Genomic DNA, 15,360 nt, shown 5'->3' with positions numbered 1-15,360 from the left:
ATAGATATAGATATATATATACGGCTTCTCTGTGTGTGTGTGTTTGAGTGTGTCTGTAGAAAACACCTGTGTATTGCACAGTTCTGTTTGTGATGTGGTACCTAGGGCGTCGTCGACAAGTATGGGACTCGACATGATATGATCAGGAATGGCATTATGGCCCCTGAATCATGTTCGTGCTGTTCCCATTCCACGAGTCTGGAAGGGACCTAAGCTTGACGGGTCCATGGTTTGAAGCCGGCATACAGTGCGCCACTCAAGCCGGGTATTCGGCTCTACGGCAGATACACCCCGGACAAAATCTGGTCGATGAGATATTTCAATACCTGCTCTCAGCGCGCAGCGCAAACCGATCTTGGTTTTTTTTTTTCGGGATCTTTTGTTTTCTGTATGCGGTCAGTAGGTGTTACAGAAAGAGTTATATTGATTTGTCTTTTTCTCCGCCTGTCTCTTTGTCCACTCAATCAACTTATTTTAACCACACTTGTTAGCAGTGCCTTCTCAGTTGGTGGCAGTGAGAATGGTAAGGACGGGGGTGTTTTTCCTACCTCGGAGGAATTTCTTGTTGTTTGTTTGTTTGCTTAACGCCCAGCCGACCACGAAGGGCCATATCAGGGCGGTAGCATTTTGGTATTGCTGTGTGCCAGGGCAAAATTTCGCTTTCTTCGGTAGGTTCACTAATCTGTTCACTGCTCAATCATTTATTGAGATATCTCTTAGATCTTTGGCATGTGTTTTGCTTATACCCTTGGCTATTATAGGATGACATGATCATTGGACTTTGTTTGTGATTGTTATAGTAAAAATTGATATAATGACCATTTTTGTCAAAAATTAGTTTCCGGACTTACACACACACACATTGCAGCACGTAAAACCACACAAAACACTGCTAAAACTGGTGTCAAACATCAGGTACTCACATTACAGCCCATAAAAGTATTCTTCTGTGTGGTAATCCATAAATCACTTCTTGTAGAGCTTCCAGAACACTGTATCGCTTGAAAACAGGTCTACGAGTTGAGGTCCGACTTTCGGCCGCCATTGTGAATGGCGGCTGAATGCTATAATCGGTTCTACATTTCAAACACAGTTTTCAACACGTGGTAGTAACTTATCCGAACGGTCTATGGGAAAGAACTGTGTTTAGAACCCCTACAAGTACTTGGACAGTGGTTACCTCCCATTTAGTTTTCAGAAATGTCCTGAAATGTTGTTGACACAAATCCCACGTATGAGATACGGTTATGGGCGTATGACAAACCGAAAATGACCACGTATTACGTACGGGGTGGGCAGTGAAGGGGTTAACACTACGTACAGGGGAGAGTGCGTTCAAGGGGCTCTCATGCCCGACTGCAGGAGACTGCCGCCGAGACGGGAGCGAAACGACTCCAGGGAGGGGGGCGACGATACCAGTGTTGGCAACTTATTCCATTCGGAGATTGTGCGGGGAAAAAATGAGTTTGAAAGGGCTGGGTTGTAATGGTGCATACTTACGTAATGAACCATGTATCTATAATCCAATCCTGGCAATAGTATATGATCCAAGTGACGCCCCAATGCATTGAAGCTCAAAATTACTATTAGTTATCAGGAGTTCAGTCAGCACAATTTAACTCTCAAGCCTCCAGTGTTCTGTTGCATCTTCACTTCTCTCCATATCATTCAGTCAACAAGTTATAGATACTGTGATGAAATGGGACGCGGAAAATAGATTACTCCAGCGGAATTCGTAAGTTGTGTCCGCGGAAATCCGCGGAAAAGTCACACCCCTGCTTTTAAGACCTTGTTTTTTTCCAGACTTTTTGTTAACCTCTGCAAATTTACCCCCCCCCCCCCCCTTTTTAAGACCTGATTTTCTCAGATTTGTGGTGGTTTTAAAAGAGGGATTCCACTGTAATCAATGCCCTGACTTCATTCTACATTGTTTTTGGTTTTTTTAATTTAAATGGCCTCATTTTTTTTAGACAGATCTGCATCAAAATTCTGTGTTTTCAGATAACTCAGTACAGCACTTTGCTTACAAAGTAAAAGCCCCAAACAACAGTCTGTGAAATGTAACATGCATGTATATCCCAGACATGCAAACCTGCAGAGTACGCAAAACTAAGTACACTGGTGTCATGCAAGACAAGCAAAAAGTACCTCAATGCATGTGTTTATTCACAGTGTAATTTTCACAAGCTGTGGACTTTATTTACTATTTTAAGTATTATAATATCGGACAGAGTGCATGTTTTGTTTTTTCTTGCCAAATCCTAAATGTTATGATTTTCCAAATTGAGAAACCCTTTTGATCTAGCTAGATTGAGCCTTGATGATTGACCTATTCCATGTGACATAAAAGTTGACATTCATTGAAGTTTTTAACTGAATGACAACTGGTGTCACTGACGTGTTAAAAGGGAAACAAAAACATATTTTGTGCCAGACATCTTGCGGTAGCTTTTTGTAGCATTGAAATATATATCTGTGTATATTATTTCAGTTCAACGTAATTGCCAAACATCCAAGAAAAAAGTTGAATCTCGTCCTGAGTCAGTTGGTTTCGTTTTCAACTAGTACTACCATGTGCACGAGTTGCAATGGCTTTTAACTGTATCAGTGTATGGCTATAGTTTTCCCCTGTCATTTAAGGCAGACAGCCTTACTCTGTGTATTTCACTACTTAATCTTGTGCCTGTGTGTACCCACAGAGGAAGATAAGACACAAGCTGCCCATAATTTGACCTCAGAGATCACAAAAATCTGCACCCTGTACCTTCACACACAGTTCCTTTATGCTTCTCGATGCATGCAATGCCCCGGTCAGATATGTATAAAGTCTGGTATAATAAACTAAGGGTAATCTTGAACTTTAGTGTGTTAAATTCATAGCTCAGAATTCAGTGGCATTCTTTACTTATATTTGATACAAGTCCATGTAAACAAGCCAAAGAACGTTTGTCGTGAAGTTAATTGACGGATTGAGCTCCAAACTTTAAAATTAATTAATTTGGTTGTTTGATCGACGAAAATGACGCCAAAAAGCTTACGTTTTCAAGCAAGGGACATCATTTACATGACAGAGCTACGTCCCCTGACGCAATTCATGGATAATTCCGTCTTTGACGCATGTAAACGAAATGCAATCGTACACAAAGGTACAGTTCATTCCGTGACTTCAAAGGGATCTAAAATGACTTAATTGTTTTACTTACAAGTGCAGGTTCTGCAAATTTGGAGGCTTAGATGCCTCTGAATTCTGAGCTATGAATTTAACACACTAAAGTTCAAGATTACCAAACTAAGTTTATAATGTTCTGTATCCGCTGGTAGATTTCAAACCAATAATTTCGGAAGCCACGACCTCCCGCTCACGGGGCGGACGCCTTACCACTAGGCCAACCGTGCCGGTTTATCCAGCATATATATGATGCATTAACCTTTTGATTGTTGATACATTGAGCATGTAAGTTCACCTGCCACTGCGTAATACAAATCCTTTCTTTGTTGTGTTGACGGTAACCATGCCAATGTGTTTCACGGTGTTTGTGCTTCTAGTCGGGACAGCCTGTTTCTTTTCACATACGCACACGAAACAGGACGCAGCAAAGCGCGCGCACTGACTGTCATATATTATGCCAGAGCCGCGAACAAACACTGATGTGGCAGATTTAGAATGACAAACAATACCACCCTTGAGAGGGTTTGGTGTCTAAGCATCATGCCCACAAACACCCTTCTCTGTGCAAAATCCCAACCTGGGGGGATCCCCTCCATCAGATCGATCGAGATCTCGCAGCTGCAGCTGCCCTCCATGATAGTAAACAACACGCACACTTCCGGTGTCTAGAGTACCTTCCCTTCGATAAGCCTGATTGGCTGAAAATCGGACACTGCCCTTTGGGGTTGTCAGTGGTATTTATGACGCCCAAACCTGAAGACAAGACTTCTTCTTCTTCTTCCATTTAACGCCCAGGGTCAACGTTCTGACTATTAGTGGCGAGAGACGGGATTTCATGAAAGCCAGCGAGCATGGGGGCAGGAGGCAGCAAAATCACCACTGGTGTCCCTGCTAATCCCCGTGTGCGTTACTCTGACCAGCTTTCCAGAAAAGAAAAGACGGTGAGCAAATCTCACAACAGCTGCATGGTGTATGTATAGAGCCAACTCTGACAAAAGTGAAAAGAGATGAGAACTATGGAATGTATAATTTATAAACCAGAGTGGTTTTCCGTCAGGGTATGTACTTTTCAGGGAATGCTAATAAGTAATAAATAAACTTGATAAACACGCACATAAAAAGCAAGAATCGAGTCTGGGTGCCTGAGATTCAGGGCACAACCGGGCCGGGAAGGCATGAAGTTTCTATAAAAGTATAACTGCTTAGCTGGAACAATTGGCAGTATATCACAAGTGAATGAAATACTACAAGTAGATAACACTGTCCATTGGCTCTATCGACGCCAGTTTTTAACCGCTTGCTTCCCTTTATAATGTTAAACCGCCCATAGATCGTCGTTCTCCCGAACTAACTCCTGAGTATATATGTCATCAAGAATAGAGGATTTTGGGTAGTTTCATGCAATGACGTCAGCGCCTTTCGGCGATTGGTCAATGCATTTTGTATCAATGATAATGTCGATCACGCTTGAAATTATCGCTACTTGATACATGTATTGCTTTCGAAACTTATATAGCGGTTGGACTTTCATTACCACTATTATAAAATAAAGGTGTTATAAAATTAAAAACTAACTTACAAAAAACTTACAACCAAAACGTCAACCTTTACAAAGTTTATTGACACAACTGACAACAACTGTCAACAAGTCTCACATTGTTTCTCTGGTCTATTTCAAGGGAGACAACTATTCTATCATTAAACTCTTGCTGCTAACACTCCTCAAAGAAAAATAACACTATAACCAATACAAGGACTCTAAAGATTCACAGACTAAAAAAGAACACTAGATTACATAAACAACTCACAAACTGACAATACTAATGACTTCACAAAAGACTTTTCACGACTGACCCAAACCCGACCCACCACATGCCCTGCACACACAAAACAACATGGCGCAAATTAGTTTCACAGCGACCGGTCATGATTATACATATTTCTTGCTAAAAAACCAACAAACACAATAAACCAAATATAGGAATATGTGTATGTAAACCTACTGCTAATACATATTTTATTTCAGTGTTAGCATGGTTAAAGGGAGGATTCGGGGTGAGGTACAATCTTGCTTTCACAATAAACAAACAAAAAATGAGGTAGTGTTCTAAGAAATTTATTTTGGATAAAGCATTTCCTTTAAATCAGTTTTCAGATTACAATCATATGTTCAACCGACAAAATATAAAAGTTCTTCTGTTTAAATTACTTAGTTTCAAAAATACAAAATCTCCTCTCTAAAAATCTAAAACTCTCTCATCAAAAACCAGACACAACCAGGGGTCCACTAGACCAAAAAATATCCATCGTGAATCAAACGCTTGCTGATCGATGATCAACAACAAAAAGGTTACCCCTGGTTTAGGAATAAAACGTTTTATAATTCAGGACAAATTTGGGCTGGATCAGCTGGTTCAGTCAGATTCTCAAGGAAAAGAAGATTCAAGTCTTGTAGAAACCCAAAGGTAATTATTAATTTAGAACAGTTTACCTCTTAACAAATAAAACAACATTTCCAAATATTCACTAAAATTACCAAGCTTCAATTAAGCATCTTTCAAATAATTTCTAAACACTAAATATATTTTTAAAGTTCCCAAAAACTATAAACTATAACATTCCTGGTTATTAAAAACTGGGATCCAAGACATGTCTATACTCTTAAACTAAAACAAATTTTCTAATAATAATATTCTAAAACATCATTAAATCATTACTAAATAGTACAAGTAAAGCATAACTAAACAATAATACAACTTTAGACCTTACAAAACAAAATGGTAAAAAACGAATTGGAACCAAACAAGGGAAGTAATTCAAATCATCAAATATTTTAGAACAGCCACAGTTCTTCCCCTTGAGTTGATATAGAAGTTTCTCAGAGCAGCTAACTAGTAAACTGTGAAAGAACTACTAATCTTTCACTGGTTTACATACACCCCTCCAAAGAAAATGTTTCCTTATTTTCTCAAAAAATTGGAACATTTCCCAAAAAATTAAATAACATTTTAACAAAAATGTTCACAAAACCATAATTGTTCCCAACAACTGAACACAGTACAAAACACAACATAAATGCAAGTCATTAGCTATACTTTCCTTCCTGAGTATATATTCAAAACGTCTGGAGAAAACAAAATCTTTTGTCAACTCTTCATAGCACCAAAACACTGTTGCAACTAGCAGTCACAACAATAGGTTACTCTCCACAATTCCACTTAATTGTAGCACCGTCAAAATCATATCATCATCAAAAGGAACAATTCTTTTGAAATAAAAAATGACCAATCTCAGTAAATCTCACTGTTCAACAAACTTACAATAGCAAGTAAAGTTAAGTAAGACTGCAAAAATCTCAACATCAAAATCATCAACACATATGCTTATGACCGAAAAACCGAAAATGCACAAGCATAACATGTAGATTTATCCTCTTTAAAAATACAAACACTATCAAAGAACTTAATACAGTTCTCTAAAAACTCAAAACCAAAATATTCACAATAATCACATGAATATTTGTTCACATCAGCACCAAAATATCCTGTTTTGACTTCAACAAGGCAAACAATCCTCAAAACCAAATTCTGAACTTCAAAAGAAACAAGATCAGACAAAAAAATAACAAAGCATCAAATGACAACTCAGAACATGATCATGAACACAAATGTATGATTGTCCGAAGAGCATCCTCTATGTCCCTAGCCATACCATCTGACATGGGTATGTCCTGCAGTGTTACCAAGGACTGAGTCACTACCTCGGATAGTCGACAATTTACCAGACGTTCCAGACCCACACGATGACACAGGTTAAGCCTTTCTACAGGTCGTCTTATTCGAGTCGATCGCCTGCGTGGGGGTGATCTAGCAGAAGTTTCTCCCTCAGTCTCAGAAATTTCTTCCTCACTCCCAGAAGTTTCTTCCTCATTCCCAGAAGTTTCTTCCTCAGTCTCAGAAATTTCTTCCTCACTCCCAGAAGTTTCTTCCTCATTCCCAGAAGTTTCTTCCTCAGTCTCAGAAATTTCTTCCTCACTCTCGGTCTCTTCTGACGATGCATCTGCTTGCTCTCCTGATGAACTGTCTTCTGACTCAGACTTAGCCTTTTCACTGTCATCTCGGGTAGAGGGGACAAAGGCTGGAGCATTAACATTCAACCCATCTCTCTCAAGTTTGATTAAAACTTGAAAAGGTTCCATATCAGTCTCCTCCTGTTCATCATCTGACTCGATGACTGGGATGTTCTTCTTGGGAATGTTGCGTCTGGGTGCAGGTGTAGGTCGTACTGCCATTGTGTCACCTCCTAGCATACCGATCGGAAGGAGAAGATTTCTGTGCAGCGTTCGCTTGGGACCACTGCCCGTCTCCTCTTGAACCGTGTATACTGGAACGTTAGGCGACTTTGACACAACAATGTAGACTCCCTTCTCCCACCTGTCTGTCACCTTGGAGACAATCCTGGGTCCCAGTCGTCGAACCAAGACCCGGTCTCCACATTCCAACTCAGCTGCATGAGCAGCAGAATCGTATCTGGCCTTGTTTCTGTTTGCTGACTTGGTCATATTTGCTGTGGCCAAGTCGTACGATTTCTTCAGCTGCTCTTTCAGTGTTCTGACGTACTGCCGTGGGGTTCTTTTGTCTTTACTCAGATCTATACCAAACGCTAGATCAATCGGCAGCCGTGGTTGTCTCCCGAAAAACAAGAAATACGGACTAAAAGAAGTGCTTTGGTGAATACAGCAGTTGTACGCGTGGACTGCTGCGGGTAAGCTTTTCCTCCAGTCAACCTTTTGCTCATCTTCCAGACTTCGCAACATGTGGATTAGTGTTCTGTTCCACCTCTCCACCGGATTCCCAGAAGGGTGGTAAGGTGTCGTCCTACACTTCTTTATGCCTGCCAGATCGCATACTTCCTTCAGAAGTTGTGACTCAAAATCACGTCCCTGATCTGACAGAATGCGTTTAGGAAACCCATAGATCATGAAGAAATTGTTCCACAGAGCCTTAGCCACAGTCTTAGCAGTCTGGTCTTTAGTACAAATGGCAGTACCAAACTTGGTAAAATGATCCATTACCACTAAGATATTCTGCTTCTGTCCCTTCACATCAATAGTAAGATAATCGATGGAGAGTAGCTCAAGAGGGAATGATGTCTCTATGCTGTTCATAGGAGCTTTCTGTTGACGCGCCCCCCTTCGAATACAGCGACTGCATTTCTTGATCTTAGTTTCAATGTCTCGAGCCATGTACGGCCAAAAGAAACGGAGTCTGGCTTGTCGGATTGCGTCTTCAGCATGTGTATGGAACAAATCCTCATGGACTCCCCTCATGGCTTCAGCCCTATGGGAGGAAGGAACAACTAGCTGCCACCTAATGTTGTCTTCTTCCAGCACTCTTCTGTATAAGACACCGTCCTTCACCTCTAATTTTCCCTGTTCTTTGGCAAGCATCTTCAACTCGGGGGTACAGTGTTCTGTTTTGCTGGCATCCAACTTCACTCTCTGTTCCAAGTGTTTTATCACTATCGCTAAGTTTTTGTCTTCCAGCTGAAGTTTTCGCCAGCAGCGCTCAGATCTCGGTGTTGGTTCTTCAGGCGGGCCCAGAATGTCATCACTAATCAGTTCCGGGTTCTTGACTAAATGTTCAACTGCTGGGTACCACTCTGACTCAGAATCCTGAAATTCTGTGTCGTCTTGAAACTGTTCGCGATGCTGGACTGACTGGCGACAAAGAGTAGCAGTACGACGGACTCCCTTAGCGGTGAGGATGGCACACACAGTTTCCCGGTTCAATTCTACGGTTGCCTGGGCCTCTTCCTCAAACCTTTTTGCCTTATCGCGCAGGAACTCAGTCTCCTCCATCATTTTCTGGTACTCTAGGTCTCCTTCAGGCGGCTCCTGCGGACGTCGGGATAGAGCATCGGCATCGACGTGAGTTGTCCCCTTCTTATACCTCAGTTGAAAGTCAAAGATTGATAGTGATGAAAGCCAACGGTGACTGGTCGCGTCAAGTTTTGCATTTTTTAGAATGTAGCAGAGCGGATTGTTGTCCGTCACGACGGTCACTGGCGAGCCCAGAAGATAGTCGCTGAACTTGTCGCTCATGGCCCACTTCAGTGCAAGAAATTCCCGTTTGTGTGCCGGATAATTCTGCTCAGACTTGTTCAATCCCCGGCTTGCGTAGGCTATCACCTTCAACTGTTTGTCCTGTTCCTGGTACAGTACGGCGCCTAAACCTGTGCCACTGGCGTCGCAATGAAGAGTAAAAGGTTTTCTCTTGTCGGCAATCCCCAGAACAGGTGAATTTGTGAGCGCTTGAATGATCGACTGGAATGCTTTTTGTTGTTTCTCACCCCACAGATGGGAAATATCTGACGAGAGACTCAGAGTGGGCTTCTTTGATCCTGTCTTCTTCTTGCACTTAGCTGGAACATATCCTATCGTCAAGTCATTCAGGGGTTTTGCCAGACTGGCGAAGTCTTCGATAAAACGGCGATAAAACCCTGCAAAACCAAGGAAAGACTTGACCTCTTTCACGGTGGAGGGTCTTGGCCATGAAGTGACAGCCGCAAGTTTCTCTGGGTCAGGGCGTATGGTCCCTTCTGATATCATGTAACCCAGATGACGGATCTCGGTGGCTCCGAAAATACATTTGGACGGATCAAGCTTCAAATTGAATTTTCTCAGTCTTTCGAGCACTTTCACTGTTCTTTCCTCCAGTTCTTCAAGCGACTGTGCATGAATCAAAATATCGTCCAGAAATATTATCAGCTCAACAAGATTCATGTCACTAAAAACAGTCTCCATGAGTCTCTGAAAACAAGCGGGAGCATTCACTAGTCCTTGGGATAACCTATCCCACTCAAACAAACCAAAAGGAGTAATAAATGCTGACACTTTGCTGGCATGATCAGACATGGGAACCTGATAATAAGCTTTACACAGATCCATGCTGGAAAAATACTTAGCTCCGCTTAGTGTCAAAAACAGATCCTCAACCTTTGGGATGGAGTAGCTATCTCTCACTGTACGTGCATTAACTTTTCTGTAATCAACACACATTCTGAGCGCACCAGTCTTCTTTCTCACAAGGACTATGGGACTTGCAAAAGAAGAGTTTGATGGTCGTATGACCTTTGAATCCAACAACCCCTGAATATGTTGTCGGCATTCCTCAAAGTCTCTTGGAGAAAGAGGTCTTGCTCTTTCTCTGATGTCAGGTCCAGGCTGCAGCTCAATGTCAAAAAGTCCTGTCTCAGCCCGACCAATGTCAAACTCACTTTTAATAAAAACATCACTAAAACTGTCCAGTCGTTTTCCAAAACGATCACACCACTCAGGCGGAGCTTTCTCACCAAACTGAAACTTTAGTCCTGAGGGTTCTGAGGATGTGGTAGTAGTTGCACTGCAAGCATGTACAGTATTGCTGTCACTGTCACTGTCAGTACTCTCACTGGATGACAACGTACTCAATAGTTTGTGAAGGTCATACTCAGCATGTACAACAAACAAATCTGCAACAATCTGACGTTTTCTAACAACAATGTTACAATCAGAACTGTTACATAAAAAGACTTTAAGACGGGGTAGAGCACTGGTAGGCACCTTGCAACTGATCACCCTCAGACCTTCAGGTAGGGTATGAAAAACTGGCTCTTGAACAAGAACTGAACTTCGCGTACTTGGTACGTGAGCTCCGCTGAAACCCTTGACCTCAACGGTCTCACCGGCCGGGACAGTGACATCCTTTTCAAGTAGTCTCACTGAACCAAGCCGTCCGGTCTCATTTCTGGCTAAGTCTTTGTATGCAAAAGCTACTTCACTTCTGAGAGGTAACACAGTTGCGAAATGCCCCCCGACTCTCTGCTCACACTTCTTCGCGAACAGATTAAGGGTGTTTGTGCCGATAATGAATGGTACTTTAGAAGAATACTCAGTATCGGGGCAAACAAGAACCATAGTGGACACACTCTCCCTCACACCAACAACATCCAATGGCAAACACACACTCATCACAACATAGCCCAAATATGGTACAATACTTCCACCCGCCCCTCTCACAGTGAGTTCAGTCTCCAGATCACGCAGTTCCAAATGCTGGAAATGTTTTCGATAGAAAGATTCACCGACTGTAGACACCTGTGACCCTGTGTCGATGAGACACGTACTACGCACATCACCTATCTGGATAGGTGTCTCACAGGCTGGTCCCACTAAAGAGTCAATGTTACTGTCACAATCATCTGTATTAAGTTCGGCAATAATATCTGTGCTGCTTAAATTAACCGACGTCCTGGAGGTGTTCTTCACTACTACTCTCACAGTCAGATCAGTGCACTGTGCACTGAGCACTATCAACCCTGGTGGAAGTAGATCAGGATATCGGGGAAAAATGTTAATATCCTTGGTCGTTTCATCAGGTATTTTCCCCCGTAGTTCTAATGTCTTCCCAGGATTGATACTGACTGTGAGAGGACTTTGCAGCCTAACTGCATTGAGACTCAACAAACCGCTGTCGATGATGTCGGCGGCCTTGTTGAGTCTCCGGGCTCTCTCCGTGGCAGGAAGCTCAGTCAACGGCGGCCCGTTGCCATTGACTGACGACCGTTTAACGGGCTGCCCATCTTGGACCGCTCCTCCGCGACTCTCCTGGGATTTGGAGGACTCCTGCAATCCCTCGCGATGTGTGCCCCAAACACCCCGCAATTGAAACACAGTCTCTTGCCCCCCCTCGGTGCAGGTCTCACGCCCTCTGTTGGGGCAGGCCGAAGGCGCTCTGCCACTTTGTCGGCCAGCTTGTCGTAGTCAATGGCAGGGGCCTCCACCTGGTGGGCGTGTGCCTGTGTTGTGGCCTTCGTTGCCGATGCTGGGGCCATCTCCGCCGTCCGGCGGACCATCAGCAGTAAGTCGTCCAGGGCTGGTGCTGCTGTCCCTGGAAAACCAAATTTGTTGCGCATCTCCAGGGCCAGCAGAGGCAGGGTCGACTGTAAACCCGTACAGAAGGTTCTGTAGAGTTTCGTCTGGAGTTCTTCTTTTCCGAGCTTGGCCATCGTGTTGATCTCCAGCAGCTCCCCCCAAAGCTGAAGCAGAAAATCAGCTGCCTTCTCTTTTGGTTTGAGCCTTCTGCTGGCAAAGGCAAGGAGCTGGGCCTCAGTGTCCTCCACACACCCAAAAAGACTACGGATTTTAGAAATAATGTCCGCGTTGGTGGTCAGTTCCTTCACGGCGTTGAAGGCCACTCCCCTCAAGCTGGCCAAGATGCGGGAGTCGCAAGGCTTGAGGTCGGGTGTCAGCAGAAATGATTCCATCTGCTGAGCCCAAGCCCTAAAATCACACTCGTTCCCTCCAGCGGGGGCAAGGCCGGTGAAAGTCTTCAACCTCTGAGGCTGGGGAGGGTTGTCCACTTGGACCGTGATGGGTTGCTGGCGTTGACGACCCAGTTCCTCTGTGACGCCAGCCAGTCGCTCTCGCAGGTCGTTCAGCTCGGCTGTGGCGGCGTCAGTCGCCTCTTGCTTCTGCTTGATGGCCTCCTCCTTCTGACGCCCCAGCTCATTGGCCATCTCCTTGACCTGGTCCCGCAACTCCGCCATCTCGTCAGCGGTTGGGGCCGTCTCACGAGCCATCTTTTTAAATCTGTATCACCCTGGTTGTGTACCGCGTGTTACAAATTAAAAAAAATATGTCCTACAAAAATCCAAAAATTTTCCTTCTTCTTACTACTGTATAACTTCTTTTTCCTTTCTCTATTTTTTTTATGTACTAAGTTGAAAATTTTCTGTGAAACAAAAAAACCTCAGCCCCACATTGGGCGCCAAAATGTAAACCTACTGCTAATACATATTTTATTTCAGTGTTAGCATGGTTAAAGGGAGGATTCGGGGTGAGGTACAATCTTGCTTTCACAATAAACAAACAAAAAATGAGGTAGTGTTCTAAGAAATTTATTTTGGATAAAGCATTTCCTTTAAATCAGTTTTCAGATTACAATCATATGTTCAACCGACAAAATATAAAAGTTCTTCTGTTTAAATTACTTAGTTTCAAAAATACAAAATCTCCTCTCTAAAAATCTAAAACTCTCTCATCAAAAACCAGACACAACCAGGGGTCCACTAGACCAAAAAATATCCATCGTGAATCAAACGCTTGCTGATCGATGATCAACAACAAAAAGGTTACCCCTGGTTTAGGAATAAAACGTTTTATAATTCAGGACAAATTTGGGCTGGATCAGCTGGTTCAGTCAGATTCTCAAGGAAAAGAAGATTCAAGTCTTGTAGAAACCCAAAGGTAATTATTAATTTAGAACAGTTTACCTCTTAACAAATAAAACAACATTTCCAAATATTCACTAAAATTACCAAGCTTCAATTAAGCATCTTTCAAATAATTTCTAAACACTAAATATATTTTTAAAGTTCCCAAAAACTATAAACTATAACATTCCTGGTTATTAAAAACTGGGATCCAAGACATGTCTATACTCTTAAACTAAAACAAATTTTCTAATAATAATATTCTAAAACATCATTAAATCATTACTAAATAGTACAAGTAAAGCATAACTAAACAATAATACAACTTTAGACCTTACAAAACAAAATGGTAAAAAACGAATTGGAACCAAACAAGGGAAGTAATTCAAATCATCAAATATTTTAGAACAGCCACAGTTCTTCCCCTTGAGTTGATATAGAAGTTTCTCAGAGCAGCTAACTAGTAAACTGTGAAAGAACTACTAATCTTTCACTGGTTTACAGTTACTTAGGTTCTTAAAAACAACCCTGCCAAATAAAACCCTTCCACTCACCATGGAGTTGGACTTCTAAGCCCAAAAACAAATTTACATCAGCAGCTGGTCTTCTCCCAAAAACAACAAGTCGCGTAAGGCAAAAATACAATATTTAGTCAAGTAGCTGTCGAACTCACAGAATGAAACTGAACGCAATGCCATTTTTCAGCAAGACCGTATACTCGTAGCATCGTCAGTCCACCGCTCATGGCAAAGGCAGTGAAATTGACAAGAAGAGCGGGGTAGTAGTTGCGCTAAGAAGAATAGCACGCTTTTCTGTACCTCTCTTTGTTTTAACTTTCTGAGCGTGTTTTTAATCCAAACATATCATATCTATATGTTTTTGGAATCAGGAACCGACAAGGAATAAGATGAAAGTGTTTTTAAATTGATTTCGACAATTTAATTTTGATAATAATATTTATATATTTAATTTTCAGAGCTTGTTTTTAATCCGAATATAACATATTTATATGTTTTTGGAATCAGCAAATGATGGAAAATAAGATAAACGTAAATTTGGATCGTTTTATAAATTTTAATTTTTTTTTACAATTTTCAGATTTTTAATGACCAAAGTCATTAATTAATTTTTAAGCCACCAAGCTGAAATGCAATACCGAAGTCCGGGCTTCGTCGAAGATTACTTGACCAAAATTTCAACCAATTTGGTTGAAAAATGAGGGCGTGACAGTGCCGCCTCAACTTTCACAAAAAGCCGGATATGACGTCATCAAAGACATTTATCAAAAAAATGAAAAAAACGTTCGGGGATTTCATACCCAGGAACTCTCATGTCAAATTTCATAAAGATCGGTCCAGTAGTTTAGTCTGAATCGCTCTACACACACACACAGACACACGCACATACACCACGACCCTCGTTTCGATTCCCCCTCGATGTTAAAATATTTAGTCAAAACTTGACTAAATATAAAAAGGGCCTTAGCTAAGAATGCTGGGAACTATGGAAAGGGAAATTAAGAAGGGAAGCAACTCGGAACCTTCTGGCCTATACGCCTTTGACGAGGTTATCTCCCGTCCTCCACACTTATACAAAGTGACAGGGAGCGTAGGGTCAGTTATGAACTGAACTAGTCCCGAACAGTGAGATATAGAGAACAGTACACAAATACAAACAGAGAGACTCAGAAACTCGAGTCAGTCGTCGCCACGCTCGAGAACTCAAGTGTAATATTTGAAGTTAAAATCTCCCTCGCCAGCACTTTGACAGAATAGCTAAGTTGGTAACGCGCTCGGCTAGTCCTTACTTTTGTGTTCCCGGGTTCGATCCGCTTCGACGGCAATTTTATTTTTATTTTTGTCTAAACTCGTAATTCTTGTATTTTATTCATTTGCTTCATTCAAAACATTTTGGATGAATCGAAATAATAAAAAGTT

The 15,360-nt window shown here is 42.0% G+C and overlaps 1 protein-coding gene across 1 annotated transcript in view; it reads left to right on the top strand.

Annotated features, from left to right (window-relative positions):
• Positions 1-3,863: 3,863 nt before the first annotated feature.
• LOC138966243 (uncharacterized) overlaps positions 3,864-15,360 on the top strand; it is a 44,021-nt gene continuing 32,524 nt past the window's right edge. The window contains exon 1 of the mRNA XM_070338387.1: positions 3,864-4,110. Within this exon, the coding sequence (XP_070194488.1) occupies positions 4,021-4,110 (90 nt within the window). The 5' untranslated portion in view covers positions 3,864-4,020. The remainder of the gene's footprint in view (positions 4,111-15,360) is intronic.

This window comes from Littorina saxatilis, linkage group LG5 (genome assembly GCF_037325665.1).
Source record: "Littorina saxatilis isolate snail1 linkage group LG5, US_GU_Lsax_2.0, whole genome shotgun sequence".
Taxonomy (NCBI): Eukaryota; Metazoa; Mollusca; class Gastropoda; order Littorinimorpha; family Littorinidae; genus Littorina; species Littorina saxatilis.
Note: the sequence above shows the minus strand (reverse complement) of the source record. Positions and strands in the feature narration are given on the sequence as shown.